This window comes from Tachysurus fulvidraco, chromosome 19 (genome assembly GCF_022655615.1).
Source record: "Tachysurus fulvidraco isolate hzauxx_2018 chromosome 19, HZAU_PFXX_2.0, whole genome shotgun sequence".
Taxonomy (NCBI): domain Eukaryota; kingdom Metazoa; phylum Chordata; class Actinopteri; order Siluriformes; family Bagridae; genus Tachysurus; species Tachysurus fulvidraco.
In genome coordinates this window covers 15,980,511-15,996,410 of record NC_062536.1, presented here as the reverse complement: position 1 = coordinate 15,996,410, position 15,900 = coordinate 15,980,511, and the positions used below count along the sequence as shown (strand labels likewise).

Below are 15,900 nucleotides of genomic sequence, written 5' to 3'. Positions count from 1 at the left end.
TCTTCAAAAAATCAGTCTCTTTATTAGTGCCTAGAATGATAAAGACTGCAGCAGAGGGCACATATTATTTCTACAAAACCCGGGATATGCTGTCCAGTTAGTGGCCGAGGCATGGTCCAGGTTGAAAAGCCATTTGTTTAGTAAAGATTATCGTTAATAAATTACAGAAAAAGATGCAGATATTGATCATGGGCATAGAGAGATTCATTAAACAGGGATGTTGTCTAGCTAGTCCTGCCTGAATCATTCTGCCTTCTGGACCCATCCTTATGATCTACTTTTGGCTTGGAACTTCTGTCACCTTAGAAGAATGGAGTCAAATCTTATCTTTAAAGGATCAGTGTGGATGCAGATGCTATTGAAAGCTACTGATTAAACAGTTGGAATCAGATGTTGCTTCCACATCGACCCTTGCAGATATGATTGGAAAACCCTGCCTTAAAATGGCTCATTTCTGAGGATTTGCTCACATGCATAGCTTAAAGTTTGCCATGAGATTGCTGTGAATTGTACCACGTTTGTTGTGGATGGTCTTAGACTACACTCACTGAAGACAGTTCATTCAGTATTCAGTATTTAACACACTCAGTACTGTTATAAACACCCTATCCAGTTGAGTCTGTGTCCTCTAAAAAACATTTTCTCTCACAATTTGGCTTGCCGATTAAGGCTCAAATATTAAATCTATTTCTATTCATCTATAAAGCAGCTCTGTTCCAGTATCCATTGTTGAAAGTGCTAGATAAGTAAAAATGAATTAAACTGTTTGGTTTGTTCTGGATGTGCGGTTGAATATTTGTGAAAAGAAAGCTGCATTTGTCTTACCTAAACAATTATGTCCATCATCCGCCAGCATGAAGCCATCATAGCATGTGCATCTATAGTTTCCAGGGATGTTGATGCAGTCATGCACACAGCCACCATTGTAGTCATTGTCACACTCGTCTGTGTCTAACAGACAACACAAAAATGAAAAATATCAGTATTACATTTATTCTTCCATATACATCGCATTTGAACCGTTCAGTATTACATTAATCTCCAATCACGCTCATATACATTGTTTATTTCCTTTCCGCTTTAAAGAGTGCTAGGTTATAAGTAGCAAAAAAGTGCTGTCAAAGTACACAAACTTGTCAAATCCAGCTCAGCTAGCTCATCCTTAAAAAAAAAAGTACTTTTTTTTTTTTTTTTTCAATGTTGTGGTTTGGTTTTGTGTTTTTGTAGATGGAAGCTGTTGATGAATGACCAGAGTTTTTAAGAAAAGCAAAAAAAAAAAAAAGCAGGAAATAAATGAAGGAAAGAAATAGGATGTGTAAATGCGTACACAGTGAACTCCAGTGTATGTGAGAGAGAGAGAGAGAGAGAGAGAGAGAGAGAGAGAGAGAGAGAGAGAGAGAGAGAGAGAGAGAGAGAGAGAGAGAGAGAGAGAGTGTGCTTGTGTTCCTGTATTGGGTGTTAGGGGCATGATCTTAGGTGTCAGAAGAGGAGGAGGCCATTTGCAGAGTGAACTTCCTGTCCATGAGGAGGAAGAGGTTGAGATCAACCAGCAGCATGCAGACAGCTCTTTATTACTGTGGTGGGCGGAAAAGCATCAGTGTCCTCTTTTTTCATCGAATGGGGCTTTTTTCAGGAATGTGAGGCTAAAGTGGGCACAGACTCACCCATAATGTAAGGAGGGAAATCATCTTTAAATTATATGTTCAAATATTTTGATATAATTGTCTTAATGGCTTGGACAATTGGCTTGGTGCCAGAACACCAGAAGCGCTTTGGCAGGGGTTTGTTTATGTTTTGTGTACTCACGTGAGTTTGCCATGCCTGATCCTTATCCCATTCCACCTCTGCACTGATTACCTCCCCTATTTGTACCTGTTGTCTGTTTTTTGAGTCCTCGGCTTTTGTCTCGACTACTATTTTTTTTTTTTCGACCACTGGTTTAGGTTTTGTCTTTATAATTTTGTATATTAGTTATGTACTTTTTTCCCAGTGTTTCCATGTGTTTGCAGTTCTGTTACTGTTAATTAACTTCCCCTGTTTGTTATGCTATCCTAGCATTTGTGTCTGAAATGTTGTTCCCCTTGGATGCACCCGTTTCGTGACAACAACGGCAAATTCTGCAGCCTTTTAGTCATCTAATACCACAACAATTTGCAAATATAATGTATTTTACATTTAATATCCATATGATAGCTGCTCAAAAATTAATTCATCATGTTAGTAGGAACCTTTCTAAAGTATAAACGATTCCGTCCCGAAGATCTTCCCATGTCAGAAAACTTTTTAATTACAGGTTTATCTCTGACTGTTACAATAAGCTGACACTGAAAACAAAAACAACTAAAGAATGTCTCCAAATAATCAGAAGAAACATCTCCTTACAGCAAACTCACTGTTTTAATAATTAGCAAGACATTTCCAATCATTTTATGGGGAACATTAATCATATGAATCAGCTTCTTCTAGAGAAATGAGAACATGCTAACTAAGTCGGTTAATGTGGAATTTGAATTACAAACAGAACTAAAGACAGAGCTGCTAGAACCAGTCCAAAAAAAATTAGAGAATTTGTAAAACAGCACATTTAGGGGCAGGGGTGCTGATGATGCCTGATTAAAAAGCAGCAGGGCTCTGACACATCACTAGCATGAACTTCCTTTTTCTCTTCCTAACTGAGCTCAGGGTTGATTCGTTTTGACTGGACGTGCTGTTTTCTCAGCGAAGCGAGCCCTAAGAGCTCTCTCCTCCACATTTCTCTCAGGCCATCACCTTGTCATATCCGAACTTCACACCTTCCTTCCATTCCTTCTGTCTTTCCTGCTTAGAACATCAAGGCTCAATGTGAGGTTCCTCGTAAGATTTTTCGCAGCCACTGTCCCGGCCCCAACCACACAGGCCCTGCCTCAGCGTGTAGTGGTTCTGTGAAGATAATTCTCTCGTCTATGTCAAAATGCAGTTCTGCTCCATGGCAAAATTCAAGAGGGGGGTGTGATGCGCCCGGCTCTCTACCACCGTGCTGTGTAAATGTCTGGATAATGTGTGTGAGATAAGTGTGTGAGTCGGTGAGTGAATGCATACAGGTAGAATTACTGTGGCGATCTATACATTGTGCGTGTGTGTGTGTGTGTGTGTGTGTGTGTGTGTGTGTGTGTGTGTGTGTGTGTGTGTGTGTGTGTGCTTGAGATAATCTGGATCTATACATTTACATTTACGCCCTTATCCAGAGCGATGTACAAATCTCTAACATTGGATACATTAATGCTGGCTCACTAGGTTACATACTTAAGATACCATGAGTTTAAAACATTGTTCAAAGTTACAATGAAAAAGTGCCAAAGGTGTTTTTTTTTTTTTTTTTTTTTTACATAAATGCAAAAGATAGGGAAAGAAGTGCTAGTTGAAGTGTTTCCTGAATAAGTCCACACTATACATTGTGTGTGTGTGGGGGGGGGGGGGGGGGGGTGAAGTTATCAGTTAAAACAAACACATTACTAAGTGTTGTGTGGGTATAATATAGTTTGGATCTATACATTGTGTGTGTGTGTGCTTGAGATAATCTGAATCTAAACATTGTGTGTGTGTGTGTGTGTGTGTGTGTGTGTGTGTGTGTGTGTGTGTGTGTGTGTGTGTGTGTGTGTGTGTGTGTGTCTGTGTGTGTGTGTGTGTGTTGTGTGGGTTTAAAATAGTCTGGATCTATACATTGTGTGTGTGCTTGACATAATCTGGATCTATACAATGTGTGTCTGTGTGTTGTGTGTTTATGATTGTCTGAATCTAAACAGTGTGTGTGTTTTGTGAGTTTGAGATAGCCTGTTTCTAAACTGTGTGTGTGTGATTTTGTGTGTGTGTGTGATTTTGTGTGTGTGTGTGTGTGTGTGTGTGTGTGTGTGTGTGTGTGTGTGTGTGTGTGTGTGTGTGTGTGTGTGTGTGTGAACTATATAAAGCAGCAGTGAGAGTGGGATTGGGAGGGGATTTTCTAAAGTCAGCCACTTAGAACCGCAGCAGCTCTGTGACGAACACACAGACACCAGGCAGATAATGGCCTACTAATAATCCTTCACTGCACTTTCTCCTCTATCTGTCTATTCCCGTTCCCCTTCACCTTCATCCCTTTCTCCCTCTCACACAGACACACTCTTCAGCAGAGACTAGGACATTTACCTAAAAAATTGTGCTTACTTGCACTTATAGTAGCAATCACAGGATTTCAGCAGTTGGATGGAAATACTAGGTGTGAACAGCATCACACACACAAACACACACAAACACACACACACACACAGACACTTTTTGCAGTATATTATCAATATTTTATCAGGTAAATTAGACATCTCCAATCAACAGAAAGTACTTTTTTGAGATATGTGGCAAATTTTTAATATATATACTTTCTAGTGGCTAAAGACTCAACACTCTGTCATGATACAGCTTCAATTCTCAGGCAAGGAACCAACCCAGCCACTGGGGGCTTGCCTGGATAAAAATAGTACGGTTTACCAGAAAGGGTATCTGGCATAAATCCTGTGCCAAACCAAATATGCAGATTAGATGATTGGCTGCAGTGACCCCTATCTCAATTACATGTAAAGCATTGTTGGACATTTTGGCAAAAACTCTGAAACTGAATGAATGAGGATTTTGTCAAGTTCATTAAGGTAAATATCAAACAACTTAAACAAAGTACAACACTCACTGTGTGAGGTCATTACACAATAGCAAGGTTCACCACCATGTTTTACACAACATGATCTCTACAGGTAGAAAGCCAGGTAAATAAGTACATGTTAACTTACATGTTGTTATTTAAAGAGAAAAAACACCAAATTTTTGCCAAAAAATATACAAATTTTGTCACAGATGACCACGGATATGTTGAAAAGGAACAGGAAACTGAATGAACTTTGGTGGACCAAAATGTAATATTTAAGATTTGTTCAAGAGGGTGACATTATATATCAGGGTTATATCTAAAACACAGCAGTGAAATCTGAAAAAAGAAAAATCTCACCAATGTCAAAAATAAGAAGCAATTCTCTTTAAGCTATACTAATTCTATATAAAGTCAGTATAAAGCAATTTATAAGTCATACTAATCCCATCAGTTTTCACATTGATCTAATGTGTGTGTTTTCTTGTTTGTTTCACACAAAAATTTCTCATATGTATTTTAACTACATTAGAGTGAGCATTAAGAAAGATGGCATTTATAAAAATGATTAACTTCCAACTCAATAGCTAACCTGTAATCTCAAATCAAACCAACAAACCTGCTGTAACCACCTCCAAGTCAACTGTTTTGCCATAACTGTCACGTTGCCTTTGACAATCCCATGCCAGAACACCAGGGGGTGTTTCGGTAGGGCTTTATTTATGTGGGTAAACATGTTTGTCATGCCTGGTCCTTATCCTGTTCCACCTCTGCACACCTGCCTCTTATGTTTCTCTGACATACTTCCCCTATTTATACCTGTTGTGTCGTCTGTGTTTTTTGCTGAGTCCTTACATTTTGTCTCCCAGTTTTTTCTCCTGTTTTCTCCTACTACTGGTTTCGGTTTTGTGTTTGTAATATTGTATATTAGTTATCTACTTTTTCACAGTATTTCCATGTATTTGTAGATCTGTTATTTTTAAATAACTTCCCCTGTTCATTATGCAACCAACACATTTTTTTTAAATATTATGTATTTTACATTTAATGATAGATATCATATGATAGAAAAAAAAATCTAAAGAACAGCAATTCCAACCAATTGACAAAAACTAAGATATTAAAAATACTTGTCATGTCAATACTTGATCAAAAATATGTCCATGATTATATTAATTGAGTGATAAGCAACACAACAAATTAATTTCAAAATGTAATTTCTGCAGCTTTATGGATGTAAATAAATAAAAAAGTCAAGACAGATGAGAAATGATTAAACCTTCAATCACTCAAAATGTACTAGACCGCAACAGAGCATGTCACTGGGATAACAGAGTATGTAATATGCACATACAGGTTAAAAATGTATGTACAAAACAATATAACTAAGGTATTGGGCTGCCAAAATCCACCAAAACAGCTTTAATGTGTCTCTGAAACTCTACTGGAGCACAGACCGCCTTCTTTTATCCTTGTCTAAATTTGCCCCGATGTTAAATTGGTTTGAAACCTGCTGGGTGTGAAGGTCATGTCATATAATTCACATCATTTTCATCTTCTGAACCCTGAGGAATTGGGTGGAGTCATTCTGAATAAAATCACATGTATCAGGATAAAAATACTTCATCAAAGTGATCAGTCAGGAGAAAGTTATGATTTACAGTGACGCTTCTGTCCAGGCGGACAAGCAAGGATAACAGAGCCGACGTTTCTTTTCATTTCACTGTCGGCACACTGTCATAAAAATGACATACCCTTGAAGACATGCTTTACCTTTAAGAGTACAGAGCCTGAGGCAGCACGGAGTAGCGCTCATTAATACTGAAATACAACAAAGCCTCATCATCAAACTGACACCAAAGTAACACAGATGCATTTTGGGACTCGTATATACGTGTCACCGCAACAGGTTGGGAAGAGAACAGTCTGTGTGTGCGAGACCTGAGTCATGCCCATGCATTAATCAATACACAAAATCAATAACACAGCACAATCTCTCTAACACGGTCTCCAAGGCAACACCATATTCATCCCAGCTGCTGTATTTTATTTAATGTGGCAATTTCAATTGTAACAAATAAATTTTTTCAGTCCCAAATACACTCTTTTATTCAGTGCATGGGATACTTTTGTTCGAACACCTCTGAATCAACAAGTTAAGCCCAGTGTTGGTCAACAGCACACACACACACACACACACACACACACACACACACACACACACACACACACACACACACACACTATCTATTTAGTGCTATGCACATTTGATTCTTGGCACAGCTGTTACCAAACCATCTGCTGCAACTGCACAAGAACAGATTTGCATCTTTTTATACTTTCTCTCTTTATTTAACCCCATTTATACCCTGGGATCATTATAACGGCCATCACAAGAAACAATCAATGTGCAAGTTAAGAGAAAGCCTCCTGATTAATTACTAATAGTGCCTTTTTTTGTGTACCTAAAATTTGTAGAAATTCAAGAATAAGCTCCTGCAATGCAAAAATGGCATTTACGCTAAACCTTAACAAAACAAATGAGAGGTGGGAATTATTGTTTAAACTCTGAAGAGTATTATTATGATTAATATTCCTCTGATACCAGAGCAATTTGCCAAAACTAATCATTTTTCATCTATTAAAGAATGGTGTGTACATTGCACAGATAAACATATATCTGTAGACTAATTAGTTCCACTTCAAATACTGAACTAATGTTACTGCTATGCATTTACAGCATTTGTCAGATACCCTTATCCCTTTTTTAACAGAGCAACTAAGGATTAAGGGCCTTGCTCAGGGTCCCTGACTTGATGGACCTGGGATTCAAACTCACATCCTTCTGATCCGTAGTCCAACACCTTAATCACTAGGCTACCATCTGAACCAGTTCTGTCAATTCTTCTTATAAAAAACTTCAGACTTCGAACTAATAATACCACAGGTTTTATCCTGTTTATGACTTAGTTTAGATTATTATTAAACTTGGGATTTGCATCTGGCACTTCTGTCAGAGCTTCTGACCAATCAGAACCAAGAACTGAATTGTACTACTGTATACATAAATATATAATATATTACACAAGCACTCCCTACCAAAGCATCATTGGATGTGAAATTAAACATACTTTTCTGAATTATTGAACTATGCAGAGCTTTCCACAACTGAATATTTCTCTGCCTCAGAAAACATTCATCAAAAGATCAACACAAAATACATAATACATGCTGAGAAAAAAGAGCATGACATTTGGATGATTTCAATCCACCAATTAACTGGTGACAGGAGCAAGAAAAGTTCACATATCTATAAAGCAGGAGAAAAAGACAGTGGCGGAAAATAATTCAAAGAGATACAGAAAGAAATGAGAGGCTATTTACTTCAGCCTACGAGTAACTTTAGCTTGCGTTAATAATAAATATTTCAGATGCCAGTTTTAATCTTCCATTGTTTAACACTCTGACAGAAGATCTAATAAAATCAGGGACGATGATGATGGATGAATATTAGTAGCACAGATTGTGGAGTGGATTTTTCTGATACATAACTTGAACTAGCCAGTAATACTTTTATCATTCATTCACTTGAAAGATTGTATTTTGCATGAATCTGTGAATCTGTTTAACATTGTAGTCACTGAAAAATAGTCATTTAATTCACTTTTATGCAAACATTTTATATGAACATATTTACCCCTATAATTGTTATATGCCCCTATAATATAAATATGTTTATTATTCTACAAGTCATGTTCAAAAGGAGGTTGCATTCCTGAAGTTTGAAATCTTTATTTATTTATTTGTTTGTTTGTTTGTTTGTTTGTTTTTAGATGGGGAATCACAATCCTGTTACTCATTTATGAGCTAAGTGCAACCATGGTTAACAAATACACCTTACCTTGATGAGTTAACACATTTTTAAATGTTTAAATACATGTTTTCTTAGATTATATTTTGAAAACAAAGAGCTAAAATGGCTAAATATTGGAATTGCCCATGTAGTAGCGCTAATCGAGTGTACAAGCTCATTGTCTAAATTTGGCGCCAAAATGAGCCATAAATTGTCTGCAAGTTGCTTTTGTTTTCTTGCCAAAATACAATACCCGGCTCTGGATCCACATCAGAAGTCTGTGTAGTATCACGGCGTCCCAGAGACACCACATGCTCGACCACAAAAGCCAAAGCATGACTTCCTACCGCTAATCAACACCACGCTGTCTCGCAGCTCTTTACGTCAAGGAGATTACTGTGTAAAGCAGGAGATGTGACGGACTAACGACAAGCAAGAGCATTCTGTCGTTCTTTTAACTTAACCTCCAAACATGAAAGGCTTTAATTAGAAATCTTGCTTTAGACCTCCTAGCCACTACACACCAGCCTCTGTGTACATCTAACCACAGAGAAAGGAAGAAAAGGAGAACAAGACAAACAGAAGAACAGAAATACTGACTTACACATACATCACACAGATTTGCCCTCCTACTGAAGTAAAACTATCAATCCTTCCACTTCTGTGGCACGCAGACTGTGGTTTTAAGGTGGGAGGAACTGGCTCCTGAAAGCCGAAGAACATTTTGTCTGTTTCCTTACAGGAAATAAAAGATGGGTTGTTATACCCTCAGACATCAGCATCAGGAATCCTGTCCAGAGCATGGCCTGATTCAATTTAATTTCAAATCCTCCTAATTCATTAATGGAGTTGAAAATGGGTTTCAGGTTCCGTATTAGATAGAAATTACATTTCCCCACTTCCTGAAACATTAGCACTAAACATCTGGGTAAGGAAGAGGGACGAACGAAAGAATAATCCAGAATGCACAGATGTAGAATGTTTGCTTATTATGCTTAAGTATTATGTCTAAATATTGCTTATATGTATATATATTTAGAAATAGATTGAGAGAGAGAAATGCATGTGTGTGTGTGTGTGTGTGTGTGTGTGTGTGTGTGTGTGTGTGTGTGTGTGTGTGTGTGTGTGTGTGTGTGTGTAAGCCATCTAAAGGAACAAATATATATGTTGAATGCACATCAGTTACAATGCACTAACATGCTCATGATGTCATCACAGATCTAAATGTATTTGATTGGCTATGAATGACCTTGAGTCTCCAGATGTGTGTCCAGATGTGTCTGTGTGGACACATGAGAATGCGGTTGTGTGTGCCTCATATGTTGTCTTGTTATGTATTGTTATGTAAGTATGCGACTGTACAAAAGTAATTAAGGTGTGTGTGTGTGTGTGTGTGTGTGTGTGTGTGTGTGTGTGTGTGTGTGTGTGTGTGTGTGTGTGTGTGTGTGTGTGTGTGTGCATGCATTAGCTCAAGCTGTGCTTTGCTCTTAGGCAGAAAAGGAGGTAGAGGTGTGAATGCTGGGGCAGAACCTAGCACCATCCACACCCCACTTCCTCCACACTAATTAAGACCCACAGCAGGAGCTGGGGAACAGCTGTATATCCCACACTGCATAAGGTAAAACAAAGACAGAGTATAACCATGTAAATTTGTGTACAGAGAAGCTTTTACATGCAAAGTATGAAAACCCACCTTCACATTGCTTGCCGTCTCCCCTGTAACCAGCCTTACAGATGCACTTGAAGGATTTTGGGGTGTTTTGGCACAGAGCATCAATGTGGCAGTCATCTGTACCCATGGAGCACTCATCTATATCTGAGAGGGAGAGAAATCCTACGTTACTCACCGGTAGAGCTCTACTATTCACTTTATTATAGTTTATGTTGAAGTTTCACCTTAGTATGTCTGGATTTGCTGCTGTAATCATAAATACTGTTCTGCTCTTATAGGATTCTTATTTACAATCTACTCATACTGTAACATACACTTATGTTACACTTACTAGAAAAATATTTAGAATCCCACTATAAATTGTAACTTGGTACCCTTTTGAATCTGGTTCTACTCCAGGTTTCATCCTTATCTCGCCTCACCACTGTCAAGTCTGACTTGCTCTATATCTTAGGCATCTAATCTTCATCCAAATATCCAGACCCTATCCTTAGAATACTGGGTGTGAGATTGGAATACACCATGGATGGGAGAAAAGTTCATTGCAGGGCAGCATGCACACCATGCATATGCATTCACAACTGGGGTAATTGAGTCCCCAATTCACTTACCGGCATTGGCATTAGTTTTTTTACAGAAAGAACAAGCAAAATTCCTTACAACCTAAATTTAAGATTGAACCAGGGAGCCTGGGGATGTGAGTGATGCTGCTCAAAGCCTTTTCTTTTTTTTAACAGTATCTATTTTTAAAAATGCTATGCAAATCAAATTAAGCTAAACAATAGAATGATTTCAGTAAAGTTTCATAATACAGTGTACTGAATATCTGACTATCTGATTAAACAATGCATCACTTTGGCTGAAGCTGCTGCTTGGTTTTGATCTTGTAAATGCAAACTATATTGCAGTATGGAAAATAATGACAAAACATACAAGAGACATAAAATAAGAAGACTTTCTCTGTACTGTATATCAGCAGTGATACAATCCCAATATATGAAATTTATAACTCTCACAGATTTAAAATATGTTTTATGTTTACTATTAATACACATGAATGAATGAATGAATGAATGAATGAATGAATGAATGAATGAATGAATGAGTGGATGGATGAATGGATGCATGGATGGATGGATGGATGGATGGATGGATGGATGGATGGATGGATGGATGGATGGAGGGGTACAATCAAATGGATGGATGGATGGATGGATGGATGGATGGATGGATGGATGGATGGATGGATGGATGGATGGACATTAATTTATTTTGCAGCCAGATTGACCAACTGTTAATTAATATTGGAGTAGAACAGAAGGTATTTCCATTCATTCACTCATTCAGTCCACAATCTATGCTGGAAAAAGTATGCTCAGTGTGGGAAAACACCCTGTAATTGGACCCCAGGTCTTTCCATGTTTTATTTATTCCCATTTATTTCCTTTTTAAACAAATAAAACACTTTAGTATCAAAATGCTCAGACCTCAATAAAATAAAACAGACTTCCCACTAACAGCATAAACGTAAATAATATCTAAATAACTTGAACACATGAATGAAAACACAATTACATCTCATGGTTGGAACCAATATTTCATATTAGATGAAGTCTGCTGACACACACTCAGGCACACACACTCAGGCACACACACACACACACACACACACACACACACACACACACACACACACACACACACACACACACAGAGGCTATTATTGGGTTTTCAATTGAAGAAATGCACACATAATCAATCATAACATGGCATAATGAAAGGTAATAAAAATACAATTATTTAAACAAAAATTGCATTAAAGAGTAAATGCTTTTTTAAATGCAATATTTCTTGAATAAATTCAGCTGTTCTTTATTCTAATAATGTATCTTTGTTAAGATTTTTATTGGTTATTGTTGGCAAATAAACAAACAAACAAACAAACAAACACTAGTACTTATTTTTAAATGTCTAAAATCATTTTTTTTAAATTATGCACATTTATTACATATTGTGCCTGACCTGGTGATGCGCTGCGTTTAATCCCTCTCTTAACAAATCGAAGCCCAACCCCAATCCCAAATCACATTCAGTTTAAACACACACCAGGGTCAGGTATCGACTGATCTGCTATTACTGAAGCCCACAGTGTTTCTGCAAACTGTCGATGATGCCAGTAAGGGGTCGATAGGGATATCAGTGAGGGGTCTATAGTATATCCGTGAGGGGTCGATAAGTTGCAGGATCGACACCTTCACGAGCCCTGGACCAGATGGATCCCTAAAGAGACCCCATGTAGGCTTTTTCAACTAAATCACACAATAGAACGTGCTATTGTGCGCACGCGTGCGTAAATAAGTTACACTTAGTTTCCCATATACTATCAAAGGAAAATGATCAAATAAGGCAGCAATGAGCATTTTACAAAATGCACAGCAATCACCTAACCTTTCCAAAAGACCTGAATAGGTTGCCTAGCATTTCGCGTTAATAAAGTATTTGAAAGTTAAAAGTTTTGTCAGTGGAATTACACGAAGATTATGGAGAAAATGAAGATTAAAGTAAGATAAAAGAGGACTGACCTGCCGTTCCGACATTTCCCATTACAGTGTAAGTGTTGATGAGGAAATAAAGCAAACAGAGGAGCCGAGGAAAGCGCGCACTTGCCATGGCGAGAGCTGTGATTGAGCGCAGTTTGCCAGAGATGCGTGTTTCTGTGATAAGTGGAACGATCAGGACTGAGAGAGAGAGAGAGAGAGAGAGAGAGAGAGAGAGAGAGAGAGAGAGAGAGAGAGAGAGAGAGAAGAGTAAGACAGATTTTCATTGGTTTACACGCGTTTGAGGAGGAGACTGGACGTGAAGAGAGAGAGAGAGAGAGAGAGAGAGAGAGAGAGAGAGAGAGAGAGAGAGAGACAGCGCAAGTGGGAAAGGTATCGTCCAAGGCCGCACACTACTCCACTAACTTAATATGTGAATACAGCATGTCACTTTCAGCTATAGAATATCTGTTTTGTTTTTTAGCAGATAACACTGTTCAGATAGATCTGAGAGAAATGTTTTTAACAATCGGTTAAGCCTCTTTAAACGCACTGAACGGTTAATAAACGCGCCTACAAATAGACTAATTCACAACCATTAATTAATATAGTAATAATCTATAACGAAAGCTACTATTATGTTGCCTTCACACCTTGCCTTGTCCAGGTAGTGTATAATGACTTACTGTGTAAAAATAGTTTTTAAGGATTATATGCCAATATGTAGTTGAAGGTACAGTCGGTTTCTGGGCCGTTATTCTGTATTCCTGAAAGCTGTACAGTGGCATCTGTGCTGCCCTTTAGATGTGATTAAAGATGTGTTGATATTTCCCTCTGCTGGCCAAACTGATGACCATGTAGACAACAAAACTTTTACAGTGATGGATCAATCGGTCAAGCATAAAACACACATATCTCTATACCTCTTTTAAAAGTAGTTTAAAAAAACAGTTCCATTTTTAGTTCTCCAAAGAACCTTTCAGTATGCGATTCCTAAAACAACCATTTTTTTGTGCCATAATGAAACTTTTTATAGTCTAAATAACATATTTCCGTTAAAAAACACTTTTTGGGCAATGGAAAGGTTCCGTGGACGTTAAAGGTTCTTTCACACTGACAAAGACCAATTTAAGAACCTGTATACTACGTGTTTCCTAGTGTTTTTAGTTTGTTTGTTTGCTAATAGACACACAATGTTAATTCAGTCTTTGGATCACTATTTCTGTGAAAACAAAGAACTAGTTTTATCTAATGGTATATTTTGTAACAAAGGTTGAATATGCTGAATCATAGGAATGCAGGAATTATAGCTTATATAATATTCAATAAGGAATTGGTTAATTTATTAAGCTTCAATTGACTTATAAATCCCAGAAATACCGACATCTAAACTGAGATGATGTGAGGGTTCAGTATAAACAAAATATGGGGTTGTGGACAAGGAAACCTGTTTAGTTTGGACATGGCAGCAGATGTTAATGCAAAAAAAATTAAAATTGTTGTAAATAGTCCACACACAATATTGCTCTTTTTTAAATTAAAAATTATACGTTAAACAAAGTATTTATTCTGAAAAAAGATAACTGTAAATAAATTACGGTAACCGTATTTTTTAATGGCTACATATTCTTACTGAACCATAAACTTATTGAAATCACGTCACTGTAATCACCTTGTGTTTCTGCACAACCCTGTACATTCTGTTACATCTTTTTTTATACATCCAGTTATTATTGTATATTGTATATAACTGTACATTCATTGCTTACCCTAGTATGCATCAGTTTATGTGTGTTGTCTGTGCATTGTATATTTCTTGGTTTCTCTGGTACATAATGCACATATTTGCACAATATATATAATTATATTTTTTAGACATATTGTACTTTATCTATACAACTGGCACATATTCCTATTTTGCACATACTATTCTTATGCACAAACCACCTGTCATAACTATAGTGAAGTGAAGTGACATACGGCTAAGTACGGTGACCCATACTCAGAATTCGTTCTCTGCATTTAACCCATCCGAAGTGCACACACACAGCAGTGAACACACACACACCGTGAACACACACCCGGAGCAGTGGGCAGCCACGCTGCAGCGCCCGGGGAGCAGTCGGGGGGATTCGGTGGCTTGCTCAAGGGCACCTCAATCGTGGCTGGCCCGAGACTCGAACCCACAACCTTCGGGTCGGAGTCAGACTCGCTAACCATTAGGCCACGACTGCCCATTGTTATACATTGTTATACATTGTTATACATTGTTGACTGCTATATTGTTGTACATTTTTATCTGAACTTGTTCCTTTAACTTTTTGAACTTTTGGTAGATGCTAAACAGCATTTCGTTGCTATGTACCTGTACTATGTACTAACATCTATCTATCTATCTATCTATCTATCTATCTATCTATCTATCTATCTATCTATCTATCTATCTATCTATCTATCTATCTGTATGTCTGTTTATATCATAAAGGGTATATTTAATGAAAGGGCATTGATATAAAAGGGCGTTATAAGGCAGGTGGTCAGACATTTCTGCTCTCTATTACTACCTACTGTACCTCCCAGAATTGCCACTATGGCACTCATATCAACACAACACTGTGCCACTAGCAGAATGATCCAAGACAAAACTCTCTGCGGATAACAATCGATCAATGTAGGTTCTTATGCTGTAATATTAATGGATTGACTGAACGTGTTTTTCCTTGTAATCTAAGCGTACCTAATAAACTGTCTAAGCCTACTGATAGTATAGAATAGTTTTCAGAGCACTGTTGAATTCATAAATGTGATTGGTCTTTAATTTTTTATTTATTTTCTACAGAATCTGCAAAATTTGCCTTTTTGTTGTTGTTACAAGAAGGCAAGAAGAAAAGTCTGGTGTTGTGGGTAAAACAGTTTTGTAGCTGTTACAGGGCTGTCAAGTTTTGAAGATAGGCAAGAGTGACATTTCCAACCCCCCCCCCCCCCAGCAAACACCCCCCCCCCTCCAACCAACAAGGTTCGAATTGTTCAAAGATTCTAATGTAATGATGTTATAATGTAATTATAAAATGTATGCATGTGGTATTTATCTAAAAATTCACTTGTTCACTTTACATTATCCTTTCATCAGCTCCCGTTAGGACAGTCGGTATTGACATGGAGCTTCCTGGTGCATCCCTGTTCTGCCGTG

General features: G+C 37.7%; 1 protein-coding gene across 4 annotated transcripts in view; it reads right to left on the bottom strand.

Annotated features, from left to right (window-relative positions):
- Nucleotides 1-12,915, bottom strand: part of scube1 (signal peptide, CUB domain, EGF-like 1) — a 77,753-nt gene extending 64,838 nt beyond the window's left edge. For all 4 annotated transcript variants that reach the window (XM_027151489.2, XM_027151490.2, XM_027151491.2 and 1 more), the window contains exons 1-3: nucleotides 12,756-12,915; nucleotides 10,195-10,317; nucleotides 826-951 (exon numbers count right to left, since the gene is read on the bottom strand). In XM_027151489.2, coding sequence (XP_027007290.1) covers nucleotides 826-951; nucleotides 10,195-10,317; nucleotides 12,756-12,843 — 337 coding nt within the window. In that variant the 5' untranslated portion in view covers nucleotides 12,844-12,915. The remainder of the gene's footprint in view (nucleotides 1-825; nucleotides 952-10,194; nucleotides 10,318-12,755) is intronic.
- Between the last annotated feature and the right edge of the window lie 2,985 nt (nucleotides 12,916-15,900).